General features: G+C 38.1%; 1 protein-coding gene across 2 annotated transcripts in view; it reads left to right on the top strand.

The window, feature by feature from the left end:
* The window catches only part of LOC132183658 (DENN domain and WD repeat-containing protein SCD1), a 66379-nt gene that overhangs the window by 10251 nt on the left and 39291 nt on the right, over nucleotides 1-16837 (top strand). For both annotated transcript variants that reach the window (XM_059597017.1, XM_059597016.1), the window contains exons 7-15: nucleotides 2817-2880; nucleotides 3115-3228; nucleotides 4610-4830; nucleotides 6287-6341; nucleotides 6439-6522; nucleotides 6791-6986; nucleotides 7117-7246; nucleotides 7341-7404; nucleotides 7505-7549. In XM_059597017.1, coding sequence (XP_059453000.1) covers nucleotides 2817-2880; nucleotides 3115-3228; nucleotides 4610-4830; nucleotides 6287-6341; nucleotides 6439-6522; nucleotides 6791-6986; nucleotides 7117-7246; nucleotides 7341-7404; nucleotides 7505-7549 — 973 coding nt within the window. The remainder of the gene's footprint in view (nucleotides 1-2816; nucleotides 2881-3114; nucleotides 3229-4609; nucleotides 4831-6286; nucleotides 6342-6438; nucleotides 6523-6790; nucleotides 6987-7116; nucleotides 7247-7340; nucleotides 7405-7504; nucleotides 7550-16837) is intronic.

Here is a 16837-nt window from a genome sequence, read left to right as displayed (position 1 = left end):
AGTAATGGGAAAAGTACTAAGGCATCCACCTTGCCAAATCCAACAACATGTTCTTGCCTTTTATGCATACAATAGACAACCAAAAAGTTTATACATTGTTCAAAAGTCATAAACACGCACATTAAATCATTCGATGAATAACAATTTAATTAAAAATCACATTGTATACATAAAATGACAAGAAGATGAATGTTTATCAATGACGAGACTTCATCTTCAACCTTAGTTGAAGATTTAGCCTCTCATGACAAAAGAAATCATAATGAAACTAAATTAATTTCATTAAAATCAAATACTTACAAAAGAATTCGAGTTGAAAGTGACAAAATGCCCAGAAAACACAAAAACGACCAAGAATGGCGCCCCTGGCGCGCCTCCATACGTTTACAATAGAAAAGAATGATATTTATAAGCTAATTTTAGGGTTTCAGCGCTGCTAGGTAGGCCGAGTGCGCTTGATCGCACTCTAGGTGCGCTCGATCGCACTCGGGCAACATGTTTTCTGCTACGCAGGGCGCCAGTGCGCTCGATCGCACTAAACGTGCAATCGAGCGCACTTCCAGTTGGAATTAGTTTACTCTTGTGTAATATGAATTTGTAAATCTTTGAGTTAGCTTTCCAATGACAACAAGATCGCTTCAATCCGAGCTATACAACTCTAGATATGGCCCTTTTAGTGGGACTCGTCAGGTGCGAATCATTGCTTGATCCCAATTTGTTGCCAATGCTTCATGAAGTGTCTTAAGCCCCAGAATTAATGGAATAAGTTGCAAATTTCACCTTAAAGCTGCATTTTTCTCTTAGCAGCCTGCAAATCACTAAAATATCAAAACTAACCAAAACATTAGAAAATAATAAAGCTAAAGGCTTAGCAAATGCAAATTAAGGGGTCCAAATATGCAATATTTAGCACTCATCACTTGTGTCACTTACACAAAATGCGTTTATACTAGGTAGGCAAATATTGGATTCCGTTTTAATGGCAAATGAATGTGTGGATAACCGGCTTCGATCTGGGGAATCGGGTCTTATTTGCAAGTTGGATTTGGTGAAGGCTTATGATCATGTCAACTGGGACTTTTTATTATATATGTTAGCGAGATGAGGTTTCGGGGAAAGATGGAGATGTTGGATTCATCACTATGTCTCTACTGTATGCTTCTCAGTGCTCATTAACGGAATACCTGCAGATTTTTTTAGTAGCTCTTGAGGAGTGAGACAAGGGGATCATTTATCTTTGTTATTATTTGTGTTGGTGATGGAGGCATTTAGTAGGATGTTGAAGGCTACGGCAGGGAGAGAGCTGATGGCTGGATTTTCGGTGGGCTCGCGGCATCATGAGGTAATGGAAGTGTCACACTTATTGTTTGTAGACGATACTCTTATATTTTGCGAGCCAAAGGTGGAACAACTTCGTAATTTGAGATGTTTGTTGTGTTTTGAAGCGGTTTTGGGGTTGAAAATAAATTTGTCAAAGTTTGTAATTGTTCCTATAGGTGAGGTGGGAGATGTGGAAGGCTTGGCAAATATACTCGGATGTGGAGTGGAATCGATGCCATTTGCATATTTGAGGTTACCTTTGGGTGCTCATTATAAGGACCCATCTATTTGGAATAAGGTCATTGAAAAGATGGAGAGTAAGTTGGCAGGGTGGAAGCGGATGTATTTATCCAAGGGTGGGAGACTGCCATTGATTAAAAGTACGCTCTCTAACATACCCACATACTATTTATCTTTGGTGCATTCGTTCTTGTTGTGGTGTCTATGGAGAGAAATGAAGGACATAAGTTTTGAGGATTGTGAAAGGACTTTGGAGGAGATTAAGTTGTTATTTTTTTGTACTCCAACTTTTGTTTATCCTTTGGTCATTAGTTATTATAATTTTCTTGTTTTTGTTTCTCCTTCTAGTTAGGTGTTTTCTCATGTATATTTCCTGTGTGCTTGGGGACGCCTTATGAGAGATCTGTTAAATTTAGAAAGCTCTATTAATTACGGCATTGCTAGCGCGTCTCCTCGGAGAAGGAAGGGCAAGACTATTGTGATGTAACGATTCGTGTGCGTTTTGAGGGCTTTGGGCTTCTTTGGGTATTTGTTTTTGAGGGTTTTTGGGTGGGTTTGTTGGGGTTCTTTTGTGGGTGAGCTTCGGCTTTCTCTTTTCTTTTTCTAGTTAGGCATTTCCGCTTGTATACTTCCAGTGTACGTAGGGATGCCTTATGCTTTTAATAAAACATCTTATTACATATCAAAAAAAAAAAAAGAAAAAGAAAAATTTTAATTGTTTGGTGCATCCGAACATGACTGGTACCAATTAATACAACCAAGGTTTGGTCATGTGCATTGTTTTGATCAATCCATCTTCAAAAAGAAGTTGGTTCATTTTGATGTCAAAGAAATGACAGCCTATGGTTTAATTAGACATTAGTCCCTAGATAGAGCTGAATGGTATGCCTATATGACATAAAATGCAAGGAAAAAGGCTTTATTTAATTCTAGAATTCATTCTTTTCAATAAGGCAATGATCCTTCCCCCTCAACCCACAATGTTTTTTTTCCCTGGGGCCTTTGCAGAAATAGTGTGCTTCCTTGAGATTCTTTCTACTGTTATCTTGAATGTTAGATGCTATTTGTGTAATATTGAAGTAATGCCTATTCTAATAATAATTCTTCATCACCTTATAAATTATACCTTTTTTTATGTCTCAGTTGTATAACATTTTGTATTTAGCTTGACCAATTTCATAATGATCAGTTAGATTGTTATCATCCTAGCTATGAAGATTCTGTGTATAAGTTGTCATCTCTTCTTTCTTTGCTAGGTATTCGCTTCTAACTCTTGTATCGGAGGCCATATGTCATTTAATTTATCCATTTCGGTGGCAGGTGAGGTTTTATATTTTGAAGTCAACTACTTTTTCATTTGCAATGTTTCCCTTATATATATATGTAGGTTTCTGTTTTTCTGCTCTCATAATTTCTTATAAGTTATATCATGGCTGTCAATGTCTGTTAAACTGTTATTCATTTAATAGTGGATGATTAAATACTGTACTGTTTCTTTTTTGTGATTCTTTTAATAGATTCTCATCTAATCTTGGTATGTTTGTTGTGCTGAAGCATGTCTACATTCCATTACTATTTTTCAGTGGAGTAGACTATATTGATGCTCCTACGCCATATATGATGGGTCTTCATTCAGATGTTGATACGTCTGCTCTGGCAATGGATGGTGTAAGTTATTTTATATAAAATTCTATTCTTTTATTAATTACCATATCCTGGTATTGATCTCATGGTATTCTAATCTAAGGCTGCAGTATTTCTTCTGCTCTTTGTCCCACCAGAATCAGCCCAACTAATTGGCTGCTTTAAGCAACACTTAGTTTAACCGCTTATTGGACGTATGCCACACCCCCTCCCTCTTTTTTTTTTTTTTTTTTTTTCTTTTTTTTTGGAATTATGATACTCATATTTTAGAAAAAAAAGAGGAAAGCACTTGAATTTTAACAGGTAGTTTATGCATCATCTCTGGAAAACTGATAAGTCAGAAAAAAGAGAGTTTTTTTTTTTAATAATAAAATGGTTCCATCACTTGCAACATTAGTTGTTGTGTCATTAGGTAAATTGAAAGTACCCTTTTTGGGGTTACATCTATAATAATATATACAAACAGTGACTTCTCATATTAAGTGGCGTCAATTTAACAGGTTTATTTCTGCTAGCATCTTAAGAAATCCAGTAGTTATGCGATGCAACCTTAGGGTATTTGAATGAAGTTTTGATATAGATTCTGACACTGCATGAATTGGTGAAAGCTGTTTACTTTTCCTAAGAAAAGTTGGTCTGGTGCCAAATTATCACTACTTGATTCTCTGGCCTTGGGAAAAATTATAAGTAGATTCTATAGTTTAGTTGGTGGAGAGTGATCATTCTCCAGCCATTCTTGAGATAGATGAGGTCAATGCATAGTGTCTATATTTTCCTGCCTCTTTTTCAGCAATCATATGCCCTTGCCTATGCTTTCAGATTAAAACTTTGTGATTCATGTTATGATTTTTTATTTTTATTTTTTTGCATTACAAAGTAGGTATAACTATCAACCAAATTTCTGAATCTAGTTTTTTATTTATCTTTTAAACTAGCTGTCCTGAACACAATATGTTAACATATTAAAAAAACAAGAGGTTTTTCTGAAAGGTATTGTTTTGTTCGGAACTTTCACCTATTTCAATTTCTGTTTCTGGTTCCTTTTGGGTCTGCATCCAGTTTTGGTTCTGCGATGGGCAAGAGTGCTAGTGACCTAGTGTGTGCTTAAAGGCTCCTTCCATCACATTTTGTTGGTCCCTTTCAGGGATTTCTAGCTGTTTCAAGTGAACATTTATTAGACATTATCAATCTTTAAGCTTAAGCATTATCTTACCTATTATATCTGATAATTGCTGCATTGTTTCTTCTTGTTGCACATGATATTTATTTTTGACCTATACTCTCTCTCTCTCTCTCTCTCTCTTCCTGGTTATGGATGGTTAGCATGTGTAAAATACATGCTTATATTACCAAGTTGCTTTCTTGAGCTTAACTCAATTTAATTGGTCATATTTTCCCCTTGCAGGTAGTTGTGGTAGACCTTGAGTACAATCGGATCACCACATCAGAGGATATTCCCCCTATTCCAGAGCCCGAATTAAGCTCTTTGCGTAGCGAGATTGTGAAGTTATTATATCCGAATGTTGTGGGGATAGATCAGATGAAGGGTGTTGTATGTAATTCATTTGAGCAATCACCTATCTGTGGCAACAAGCCTTGGGGAGAGGATCATGACCTTCAACTTAGGTGATACTTGGATGCCACGTGAAATGTTTATGATGTACTCTTGCTGTCCTAGAGTCAATTGTTTCAGTTTTATGGCATTTACATAAATATATTGTTTTCAGCGACTCTTTTGTATTCATGTCCTTACAAAATTATGATATCTAGTATACTTCTATTCTAGAAGGTGCTCTTTGTCCGAGATTTAGTAGAACAATTATGCTTTATGATAAATAGTTAACTTTTTGTAGTCGTGGTGTAAAGTTTTTCATGCTTATTTGTTCAATAGAGAGAAAATTCCTTGATTTTGTTAAATCACCAATTGTTTGAAAAACTTAAAACTTATGGAAAATGGTGGATATAATAATTTAATTAAAATTTGAACATTGCCCCTCAATAAGTGGGTCTGACATATCGAATATTTAACTGAAGTAGGAGGCACATTATTGAGTCAAGTTTCATACTCGAGACCCATTGCTTGGATATCATATGGAGTCAAGGTTTAGATTCAAGACCCATTGCTTTTCTATCATATGAAATCACCAATTGTCCCAAAAGTGAATTTACTTGATATTGTATCATTAATTTTACTAGAACCCTATATCTTCCTACATCTGAACTCTAGCATGATTATTGCTCTTGAAGGATAACGGCATGATTAGTTTCGGGGACTGTCAAGTTTTTACAAATTTTTGTCCCTAGCGGATCTTTTAATTCTTCAATGCGGTGTTCTATGGCAATCTTTCTATTTTTTGTGAGTAAATAGAGAATATATTTTTTTCTAATATTAAAAGCTAGCAACCTTATGGCCATGATCTAAGGACATGATCTTTTTGAGAACTGGATTTTTGCAAGTTAAAGTTAGCATTAGTCTCTTGGATTGTACACTAATCCTCTTGGTTTGTTCACGAAGTTGTATTTTACTGAGTGCTGTCTCAGTTTCTCCAGGCACTTAATCTGTTCTCATTAGTGATTCATACATTTTTTCCTTCGGTAATTATCTGATTTGTCTTTTTCAATATTCCTATTTGAGTATGATTTTATCTGTTGGATCTTCTAGCCAACTTAGACCTTGACAGATAAAGTAGTGCCCAGCAGATATTCTGAATCTACAACCGATCCAGTGTCAATTCTAAATCAGTGCCATATATGTCATTGTATTTGACATTATAAAGCTGTCCAATGAGTTTTACTTTTCTTTAATATATAGTATGTATTCTGCTTACCATTTGTTTTCTCTATTGAAACTTTACTAAGCATGCTTATCTTGTATGATGACCGATGCTTTAATTTGTCAATGTGGATTGTTTCATCACATAAAGAACTGCACTGTTGATAAAACTCAACCTAAAATATCTGATTTAATATTCCATGAATACTTATGTGCAGGTTAATATTCCTAAAGTTCTTTGCTTCACTTTTAAGTTGATAAAACCAACCTAAAATATCTGATTTAATATTCCATGAATACTTTGTGCAGGTTAATATTCCTAAAGTTCTTTGCTTCACTTTTAAGTGGCTACCGCAATTTCATTGTATGAAACTTATCTTGTATCTTGTAATATGGATTTAATTTTTTAATGTTTCATAAGGTTGATTCCTTTGATTTCTTGGAAAAATCTTCTTCATCAGGAAAATACAGCAAGTCATGTCTTCAACACTCAAGCATTTCTAAAGAAGCGCTCTCGGTCAACTAACCAACCACCTGAGCCCATGGTGATGTTATGTCATTCCACTCGTCTTTATCTTCCATTTTCCAACTTAATTAGCCATTTATGTTAATCATGGGTGATTTTAAGAAATACTCTATTGATACTGTTGTTATTACCATTATCATCGTCATTATTATCTTTAGAGTTTTTTTATATAATGAGGTGAATGCTCTCTTTCAATTACGACTCCTTTTTTGAACTCTACCCCTCACAACCCAGGAATTTTTTTTTTTTTTTTTCAACTGTACTTATCCCTTTGTTGGTTTCTACAGATAATACAGTTTCTAGACTCTAATGGTTTCATGGATTATCTGGAGAGAGGTTTGGGTTCTGGGGAAAATAATCATAATCTTCTTGACAAGTTACAAGATGCAATCGGGAGGGGTCAAAATCCTATTTCAATACTTCCCTCATCTTTATCAGAGCCTGAGATAATAACAATATCAGATCCTGATGTGGGACTATCAGGTACTTCTTGTCACTTTTTTTTTTTTTTTTTGTCGAGATTGCGAGTTGTATGCATCAAGCTGTTTATGAAGAGAAGGATATTTCAAATTGGAGTGTAATGTCATTTTCTCATTTTTTTTTGGTTCTTCAGGATCAGGTGCCAAATATACTTATGACAGGTTTCCTTCAAACAGAAGAACAGAAGAGCAAGAAGAAAAGAGAAGGCAGATTCTTGCAGCAGCAAGTGGAGCTTTTGAATACTCTGGAAAGCATATTCCTAGGTATATATTTATACTAGACAAGTTTAAATTGTTCTATATGATCCATAGCCTTGTATTGTTACTGCTCCCTTAATTCTGTCTTTATCTTCATCAGTTCACCTTCTATGCTAGCGGGTAAGGATTCCAAAGCAATAAGTCTCAGTCCAATGGAGAGAGCTGTAAGTTCTTCACACCATCACCAAGATGCCCCGAGTAAATTTCTGGTTGAACTTTATAATTTTCCTGAACCAAATTGACAATTATTATTTTTATTCACAGGCAGAAAGGGAGCGCATGGTTTTGGACATAAAAGTTAAGCTGCAGGTGAAGTTTTTTCACTTTTACTTATCTATTTTGTTGTTTCTGCATATAGTTCTACAGATCTATATGTTCACTTGCATTTGTATTGGAATTTTTAGATGGATGATATACCCGTGCTCGAGTTAATTTTATCTGTGAATGGTTCTTTGAAGTTACATTGTATATTGGTTGATTAACATGCAGTGTAATTCTTTGTTATTCCAAATTAGTCTATTTTGAATTACATATGACCATTTTTGGAAGAGTTTCTTAGGATTAAAAGAATATATTGGTGACATGAATTTGTCACCAGGGTATTTTGGTCTTTGTATTGAATTTTGCAATATATATATATATATATATATATATATATATTATCTTCCTCCACTTTCTTCCCATGTGAACCCTACAACGTGGTTAATTACCATTTCTTTTTCAACCGATGAGGGACAGAAGCGGTTAGTGGGGGGTTAAACCTGGGTCAGGCTTCCAACACGGGTTCTGGTGTGGGTCGGGGACTCGGGGCTTTCCGAAGGCTTCAATGACAGCTTTGGTTCTTTCCCAGAAGTTGCCGCAGATATCTGGCCCTTCCAGTGATGTTTTGGCTGATAGTTCGTCTTATTTGGGGAGGTAAGGTGGTGATGGTGAAGGTGCCCTTTCTTCTTCCCTTTTTGAATGTTCTGTGCAGTATTCAGACTTGGCTGAGTTTGACAAAGGTGAACAACTAAAGGGAGAGGAAAGGAAAGGTGGTGCTCTGTGTCTTTTAGATGGGTTGGTTGGTGAGTCTAGAGAGGCCCTCTACTCCTGTGTGTACCTACTCCCCTACTGAGGTGGGCAAGCCTGTCTACTCCGATTGGGTTGTGCAATGTGCGAAGGAGATCTATCCTATTGTGGGGATGTAACATCGATCCTACATAGGGAAGAGATGAGTAACCCGCATAGAGTGTGTAGTTTATAAGAGATGTTCATTGGTGCTATGTTCCACATTACTTATTAGGTGAAAATCAGCTTTATAAGTGATTTTAGGAAAGCTTCAAAATTGACTAGTTCTTTTGGTGGTGATAGTGCAGATGTGGCTAATGCTTTTTTCTGGGCCATTATAAATAGTATGAGAGCTACCTAGTAATGCCATTTCGTACTGTTAACACCGGATGACATGGTCTTGACAAGGACATTAGGGGTTTAAAGGGGGAGTTTGTAACAGCTCGCTCCCATATTGGGAAGAGATGAGAAGCTAATAGAGTGGGTAGTTTATAAGAGATGCTCATGGGTGCTATGAGGTGAAATTGCTTTATAACTGATTCTAGGGAAGCTTCAAATTGACTAGTCTTTTTTGGAGTTATTGCGCTTTTTCCTAAATCGTCATAGGGGATCTCATGTGAGGGACATGAGGATCTTTTTTATTTTTTTGCTCTTTTGACATTTCTTGAAGAGGAACACCGTCTTGAGGTATTGGCATCTGTATCCAAACTTGGTACTGAAGGTAGAAGGGAGTTAAGAAACTTGGAGTGTTCCATCAACTATGATGTTAGAGGTGATTGTTCTAGCCGCAGTAAAGGCAAGGAGAGGGTATCTATAGTGTTTTTATGAAGCCTAGGATACTCTCTTGGAATGTGTGGGGTTTGAATAAGGGCAAGAAACGTCTTAGGGTTAGGAATTTGCTCAGAGATTGAAAGGTGTATACTATTTGCTTTCAAGAAACTAAACTTGAGGCCATGTCTTGTAGAGTTGTGCACAACTTATGTGGTGTCATCATGCGGATTGGTGCTGTTTGGATTCTAGTGGGGCTTTTGGTCCCACTTTTGGTGGCATCCTCAATATGTGGGACAAAAGGGTGGTGGAGAAGATTGATGAGTGTGTAGGGGATTTTGCCTTGGCTGTTACTTTCAGAAATATTGTTGATCATTCCACCCGGGCTTTTGCGGGTGTTTATGGCCATAATTCTAATAGGGATAGAAGGCTTCTTTGGGATGAGTTGGCTGGGTTGCTCAGTTGGTGGAACTTGCCTTGGTGTATCGGGGGTGATTTTAATGTTACCTGTTTTTCCAGTGAAAGGTCGGCTGGGCCCGTTTATTACCTGCTATGGTAGAGTTCTCTGACTTCATTTTTGATTAGAGTCTGATAGAGTTATCTCTTGTTGGTATTTTACTTGGTTGATTTCTCGGGATCTTATTGTTTTGTCCAGAATTGATAGATTCCTTATTTCTTCGAAGTGAGAGGCCTTGTTCCCTAGTGTTTCTCAAAGGAGGCTTCCTTGTCATTGTTTGGATCATTTTCCAATCCTCCTTGACTGCTGATGTAGCGGAAGACTAAGGTAACTAATCAAAGAGCAGCATCTTTGATTCTGTAAGGAAAAACGTCTTCGTCTTATATCGAAAAGGATAAAAAGCCCGTAGGCTAAAAGAAAGATAAAATTCTGCAGAGTATTTGAGAGAAAATTCTCTGATTTGATAATAATTCAATGAGTTGAGTTTTACATAATAAGCAAGCCTATTTATGGAAGAGAAATACTTGTAGAGAAAGTAAACCTACTTCTAGTAGAGAAAGTAAATCTAATCCTAGCAGGAAAGTAAACGTAATCCTAGTAGTAATAGTAAACCTAATCCTCATAAGGAAAGGAAAATAATTAAAGCAAATCTAACCCTATTAAAGAAAGGAAATAAAGTCCTAATAAAATAAAATAAAATTCTAATATAAAATTGACAATCAGTGGGAATCGTGACAATCTTTCCTTTTGTACTTCCATTGTCTGAAAACGGATAAAATTCTGATCAAGCGACGTTGCTCCAATATTATTTTTGATATTTTCCTTATTTTCGTTTTTGCTGAAAATATAGGTAAATATCGTCCTACATCACCTACGGTGATGTTATAAAGGGGAGTAGGTCGTTCAAATTTGAGAACATGTGGCTTAAGGTTGAAGGTTTTGTGGACTTGGTGAAACAGTGGAGGGTTTCCTAGCTTTTTACTGGAACCTTGAGCGTTGTTTTAGCTAGAAAGCTCGAGTCGCTGAAAACTGATATGAAGAGATGGAATGAGGAGGCCTTTGGCAATGTAGAAAGGAATAAAAAGTCACTTCTAGAACAGTTACGTGTTTTTGATGTCATTGAAGAAAGAAAAGGCCTTTGGTGTTGAAGAGTTAACGAAGAAGGCAGAAGTTGGTAGCGAGTTGGGGGGATCTATTCTCATGGAGGAGGTGAGTTGGAGGTAGACATCTAGGGTGTTGTAGTTAAAGGAGGGAGAGTAAGTGTACTAAATTTTTTCACACAATTGCGAACTCCAGCAGAAGAAAGAATTTCATAGACTCTTTAATGATTGGCAGTAGTCTTACCACTAACCAAACAATGATTAGTAATCACATTGTCCAGCTCTATCAAGAGCTATTTATCGAGCATGTTAATTGGAGACCATTGGTGGATGGTCTTTCCTTTGACTCTATTGACGAAATAGAAGCCAGTTGGCTGGAAAGAGAGTTTGAGGAAGTGGAGGTGAGAAAGGTAGTGAAAGCTATAAGTGGTAATAAGGCGCTAGGCCCTGATGGGTTCTCTATGCGGGATGTTCTAAAAGGTCTTCCATGATTTCCATGCAAGAGTTAAGTTTCAGTGGAGTCTCAATGCTTCGTTTTTTTCTTTCATTTTGAAGATTTCAGGTGCTGTTGATCTGAAGGACTTTCGCCCGATTAGTCTTGTGGGGAGCATTTACAAAATTATTGTCAAGATTTTAGCAAATAGGCTTAAGATGGTGCTGGAGAAGATCATTTCCAAGTCTTAGAATGCATTCATAAGAGGTAGGCAAATCCTTGATCCTGTTCTTATCCCTAATTTATGTCTTTACAGCAGATTAAGATTTAGTGAGCCGGGTGTGATTTACAGAATGGACCTAGAAAAAGCCTACGAATCATGTTAATTGTGATTTTAATATACTTGGGATTTTCTATTTTCTTAGGAGGTGTGATTTTGGGGGGAAATGGTGCTCTTGGATCTCTCATTGCATTTCCTCGATACGTTTCTTGGTGTTAGTTAATGGTTTTCCTTTAGGTTTTTTAGTAGCTCTTGTGGTTTGAGGTTAGGAGACCCCTTGTCCCCTGTGTTTTGTCCTTGTGATGGAGGCGCTGGGTAGAATGAGTTCTACAACTGTGAGTGGGGGCTATTGCCTAGTTTCTCGTGGGCAACGATGGTGGGTTTGTTTGCTCTCATTTTTTGTTTGTTGATGATACTCTATTCTTTTGCGGTGCCCATCCTATGCATCTTCGGCTTTGTTTGGTAAACCCCTTGTCCCTAGATACTGTAGCTGAGTGGATTGATCTGAAAAAAAAGTAAGAATGCTTGGTATAAAAAAAGTAAAAAAGTGATATGGAAAAGTGAAATATTTTGTTTTATAGTGACTTTTTTTTTTTTTTTTTTTTTTTTTAATTTTTAAATTTTTAAATTTTTATAATTTAAATAATAGTAAAAAGTAAATGATGTGGTATAGAAAGTGAAAAAAGTGAGAATGTTTTGATGTTAATTTTTTTTTTTTAAAAAAAAATCAAGTGAATAGTATTAAGGGGAGGGGAAGGGGTTTACCAAACGGGGCCTTTGCCACTTGTGTGGTCTTTTCCTTTGCCTTGAAGCTGCTTTTGGTGTAAACCTAACCTGGCTAAGTCAGTTCTAGTTCCTATGGGAAATGATGATCATGTGGAAAGGTTGGTTGGTATTCTAGGTTGTGGCCTTTCCTCTTTGCCGTTGAAGTACCCCAGTCTTCTACCGGGAGCGTCCTACAATGCCAAGCATATTTGGGAAGGTGTGATTGAGAAGATAGAGCGCGGTTGGCTAGTTGGAAAATGATGTATCTGTCCAAGGGTGGTAGGGTTACTCTGATCAAGAGCACCCGTGGGCAAATGGTTGTGGCATTGCAGGCTTGAGGGAGAGGCATGGTGGAGATTGGAGGTGGACTCTAAATTTGGGAGCTCTTGGGGTGGGTGGTGTTCTCTGGAGCGTTTAGGGTGGGATTATGAAAAAATATTAGGAAGGGTTGGGGAAATTATCTTGTCATACTAGATTCAAGGTGGGAGATGGATCCAAGATTAGATTCAGGCATGATCTGTGGTGTGGGGATGTAGCCCTAAAGGAGGCATTTCTAGTTTTATTTTGTATTGTCCATGCAAAGGATGCCTCTGTCGCGGCTCTCTTAGAGTTCTATGGTGGCTCCATCTAGTGGAATGTAAGCTTTGTTAGAACGGCTCATGATTCGGAGGTGGATGTCTTTGCCTCTTTTCTCCAGGGGTTGTATTCAATGAGTCGTGGAAGTGAAGACAAGTTGTGGTGGGTCCCTTCCAAAACAAGGTTTTTTAACGTTAAATCTTTCTATTGCTCCTTGGGTTGCAGAGAAGGGAACCGTTTCCCATGGAAGAGTGTGTGGCGGTCTAAGGCTCCTTTGAGAATGACCTTTTTTGCATGCTCGGCATCTCTAGGTAAGGTACTTACTACAGACAATATCAAGAAGCGGCATGTCATTGTAGTGGGCAGATGTTGCATTTGCAAGAGGAATGGGGAGTTTGTGATGTGGCTTATGCCTAGAAGTGTAGGCAATTTGTTTGCTTGTTGGTGGACTTTAGGCAGTTTCGGAGTGCAGCTATGTGGAAGATGGTGCCCATGTGCCTTTTGTGGTGCTTATTGAAGGAAATGAATGATAGAAGTTTTGAAGATCTGGAGAGGACTTTAATTCTTCAAAACATTGTATTTGTGGACAGCTGGTTATGTTTCTCCTTTGACGCTTAATCATATTTATTTACTTGTTTGTTTTGCTCTTTCTAGTTAGGTGTTCTTTTTGTATATTTCCTGCGTAAATAGGGGTGCTTTACGCTTTTAATGATATTTTTCGATTGCTTATAAAAAAAAAAAATACCATATTCATGGTTATTTTCAGTAGTGTAAATGAGATATTAAGTTTAGCTTTTGGTGACAATTTTCAAATATATAATAAGGATGTACTATCTTATGCATTTTTAGATATATACGACGGAAGGAGGATTGCCTAACTAATGAGGGTTGAAGTCTTGAAATGAGATGTGCTTCTAGGATCCTTTGGGTGTTACAATTTTGCGTATGGCAGAAAATCAATAGGGCTGTTTGTTAAATAGAATCCTTCCATTTTGAGAATGTTGAGACAAATGAATTTGGAAAATGAAGTGTTAAAAGTAGTACTAGTGCACATGTAGACATCATTTACCCTTGCACACATTCTTCAATATGAGTGTACATCTATAACAAATTTGCAAATTGGATTTGGACAAGGCCTATGATTGTGTAAACTGGGAGTTTCTTATTTATATGTTTGAGTGGTGTGGTTTTGGTAAAAGATGGCGAGGTTGGATAAGACACTGCATTTCCACTGTTCGATTCTCTATTCTTATAAATGGATCGCTTGCGGGGTTTTTTAGTAGCTCTCGAGGAGTGTGACAGGTGGATCCTCTATCTCCCTTTTTATTTGTAGTTGTGATGGAGGCCTTTAGTAGAATGATGACCGCGTTGGTGGAGAGAAGGCTCATGTCTGGATTTTCTGTGGGCTCGAGAGCACGAGGCAATGGTAGTCTCACATTTGTTATTTGCAGATGATATGGCAATTTTTTGTGAGCCTAATGTAGAACAATTCCAAAATTTGCTTTGTTTTGAAGTGGTCTCGGGATTGAAGATAAACTCGTCAAAATCTGACATTGTTCCAGTGGGAGAGGTAGATGATGTGGAAGGGCCGGCTAGAATTCTTGGCTGTGGGGTGACTTCACTGCTAATTATGTAATTGGGTCTTCCTTTGGGTGCACACTATAAGGCATCCAACATTTGGTGTAACATCATTGAAAAAATGGAGAATAAATTGGCGGGTTGGAAGAGTTTGTACTTATCAAAGGGAGGCAGGTTAACGTTGATCAAAAGCACCCTCTCAAATCTACCCACCTATTTTCTCTCATTATTCCCCATTCCAGTGGGAGTGGCAAACCGAATTGAAAAACTTCAGAGAGATTTCCTTTGGGGAGGAATTCGTGATAAATTTAAATATCATTTGGTGAATTGGTCGAAGGTGTGTACCTCAATGAAGGTAGGGGGTTGGGGGTGCGAAATTTGATTCAGTTTAATCGTGCTTTGTTGGGTAAATGGTTGTGGAGGTATGCGACGGAAAAAGGATGCTTTGTGGAGGAAGTTAGTGAAAGTTAAATATGATAGTAAAATGGGTGATTGGTCCTCTAAGGAGGTAGGGGGATCGTATGGAGTGGGAGTGTGAAAATGTATTTGAAGGGGTGGGAGGGCTTCGCGCATCATGTACGGTATGATATAGGAGAAGGTTCTACAGTATTATTTTGGCATGATGTGTGGTGTGGGGAATGGCCTCTGAAATTTGTATTTCCAGAATTGTTTAATTTTGCCCGCAACAAGGATGCATGGGTGGAGTATATGGAGACCCCGAATGATCTTCATTGGAATGTCATGTTTATTCGGCCTGTGCATGATTGGGAACTTGATGGAGTTTCGAGCTTTTTTGAAGTGTTATATTCCCAATAAATTAGATATTGAGGTGAGGATAAAATTTATTGGAGTCTGTCCAAAAGGAACACTTTTGAAGTGAAATCTTATTATCAGATTCTCTCTACTTTGGCACCAGTGTTTGGTCCTTGGAAGAGTATTTGGAAGGTGAAGGCTTCCCCTAGAGTGGCTTTTTTTGTGTGGATGGCGGCTTTAGGGAAAATACTCACTTTGGATAATCTATGGAAGAGGAATATTATAGTGATGGAGTGGTGCTACTTGTGTAAACAATGTGGCGAATCCACCGACCATTTGCTCCTGCATTGTGAGGTTGAACATGAGTTATGGAATATGTTTTTTTTTTTTTTTGATAAGTAATGTTTATATATCAAAAGCGCAGAGGGGCGCAACCCTTAGTACACAGGGGGTATACAAGGGAAACGATTAGCTAGAAGAAGAAAAAAGAACAAGAAAGTCAGGATAGCTAATAACTATAGGAGCAAGCCAAGCCGCTGTCCAGGTGTAAAGTGTATGGAAAAAGAAGGCCGTGAGCTCCTCCAATGATCTCTCAGAGTCCTCAAAGCATCTCTCGTTCCTTTCTAACCAAAGGCACCACATAATGCATAGAGGGACCATTTTCCAAACAACAGCACTCCTAGAGCGGCCTCCCATCCACCAACAAGCAAGCAGGCCCGCCACCTTGCTAGGCATTACCCAAGACAACCCAAAACGACTGAATATGGCCTGCCATAAGGAACGAGCAGTCTCACAATGAATGAAAAGATGATCAATAGTCTCCCCATCAATTTTGCATAAGCAACATCTATTGATCACAATGATATTCCTTTTCCTGAGATTATCAATTGTGAGGATCTTCCCTAACACCGCCGTCCAAGTAAAGAAAGCCACTCTCGAAGGAGCCTTGGTGCGCCATACGCTCTTCCAAGGAAAAGGACTTGCTTCTTTGCTTACCAGGATGTTATAGAATGATCTAACATCGAACTTCCCTTTTCTCGAAGGGATCCACCAAATTTTGTCCACCCCTCCCCTACTCCACTTGTGAGAATATAACGTAGTATAGAATGAGGCTAGCACTTCCAATTCCCAATCATGGATCGATCGAAGGAAGCTAACATTCCACTGACGATTTCCACCCATAAACTCCAAATTATCGGCAATGGATGCATCTTTTGCATTAGCTATGTTATATAAGCCAGGATACGCTTCCTTAAGAGTCATTTCCCCGCACCAAACATCATCCCAAAATCTGATTTGTGATCTGTCTCCTGGGTCGAATTTGATATATTTAGAAAACACTCGCCACCCTCTTCTAATATGCCTCCAAAGACCCACCCCATGAGGACCGGTGTTGTCAATAGAGTGCCATCCACCCCATGCTGAACCAAACTTGGCATCTACCACAATTCTCCACCAAGCCTCTCTCTCGTGCGTATAACGCCATAGCCACTTTCCTAATAAGGCTTGATTGAAGACTCTCAACTTCCTGATCCCTAAGCCACCTTTGTTGATAGGAGAGCATACCTTGTCCCAACTAACCAAGTGATACTTGAATTCTTCGTTTAAGCCACCCCAAAGAAAATCACGTTGGAGCTTCTCTATTCGCTTGGCCACAGAAGCAGGCAATGGAAAGAGGGATAACAAATAAGTGGGAAGATTAGAAAGCGTGCTCTTGATCAAAGTGACCCTTCCTCCCTTAGATAGATACAACCTTTTCCAGCTTGCCAACCTACGCTCAACCTTTTCCAAGGTATCATCCCAAATGTTTTTGGCCTTGAAGCTAGCGCCCAGAGGAAGA

This window comes from Corylus avellana, chromosome ca6 (genome assembly GCF_901000735.1).
Source record: "Corylus avellana chromosome ca6, CavTom2PMs-1.0".
In the NCBI taxonomy this organism is placed as follows: domain Eukaryota; kingdom Viridiplantae; phylum Streptophyta; class Magnoliopsida; order Fagales; family Betulaceae; genus Corylus; species Corylus avellana.
The sequence above is the reverse complement of the archived record's forward strand: the minus strand, read 5'-3'. Positions and strand labels throughout refer to the sequence as shown.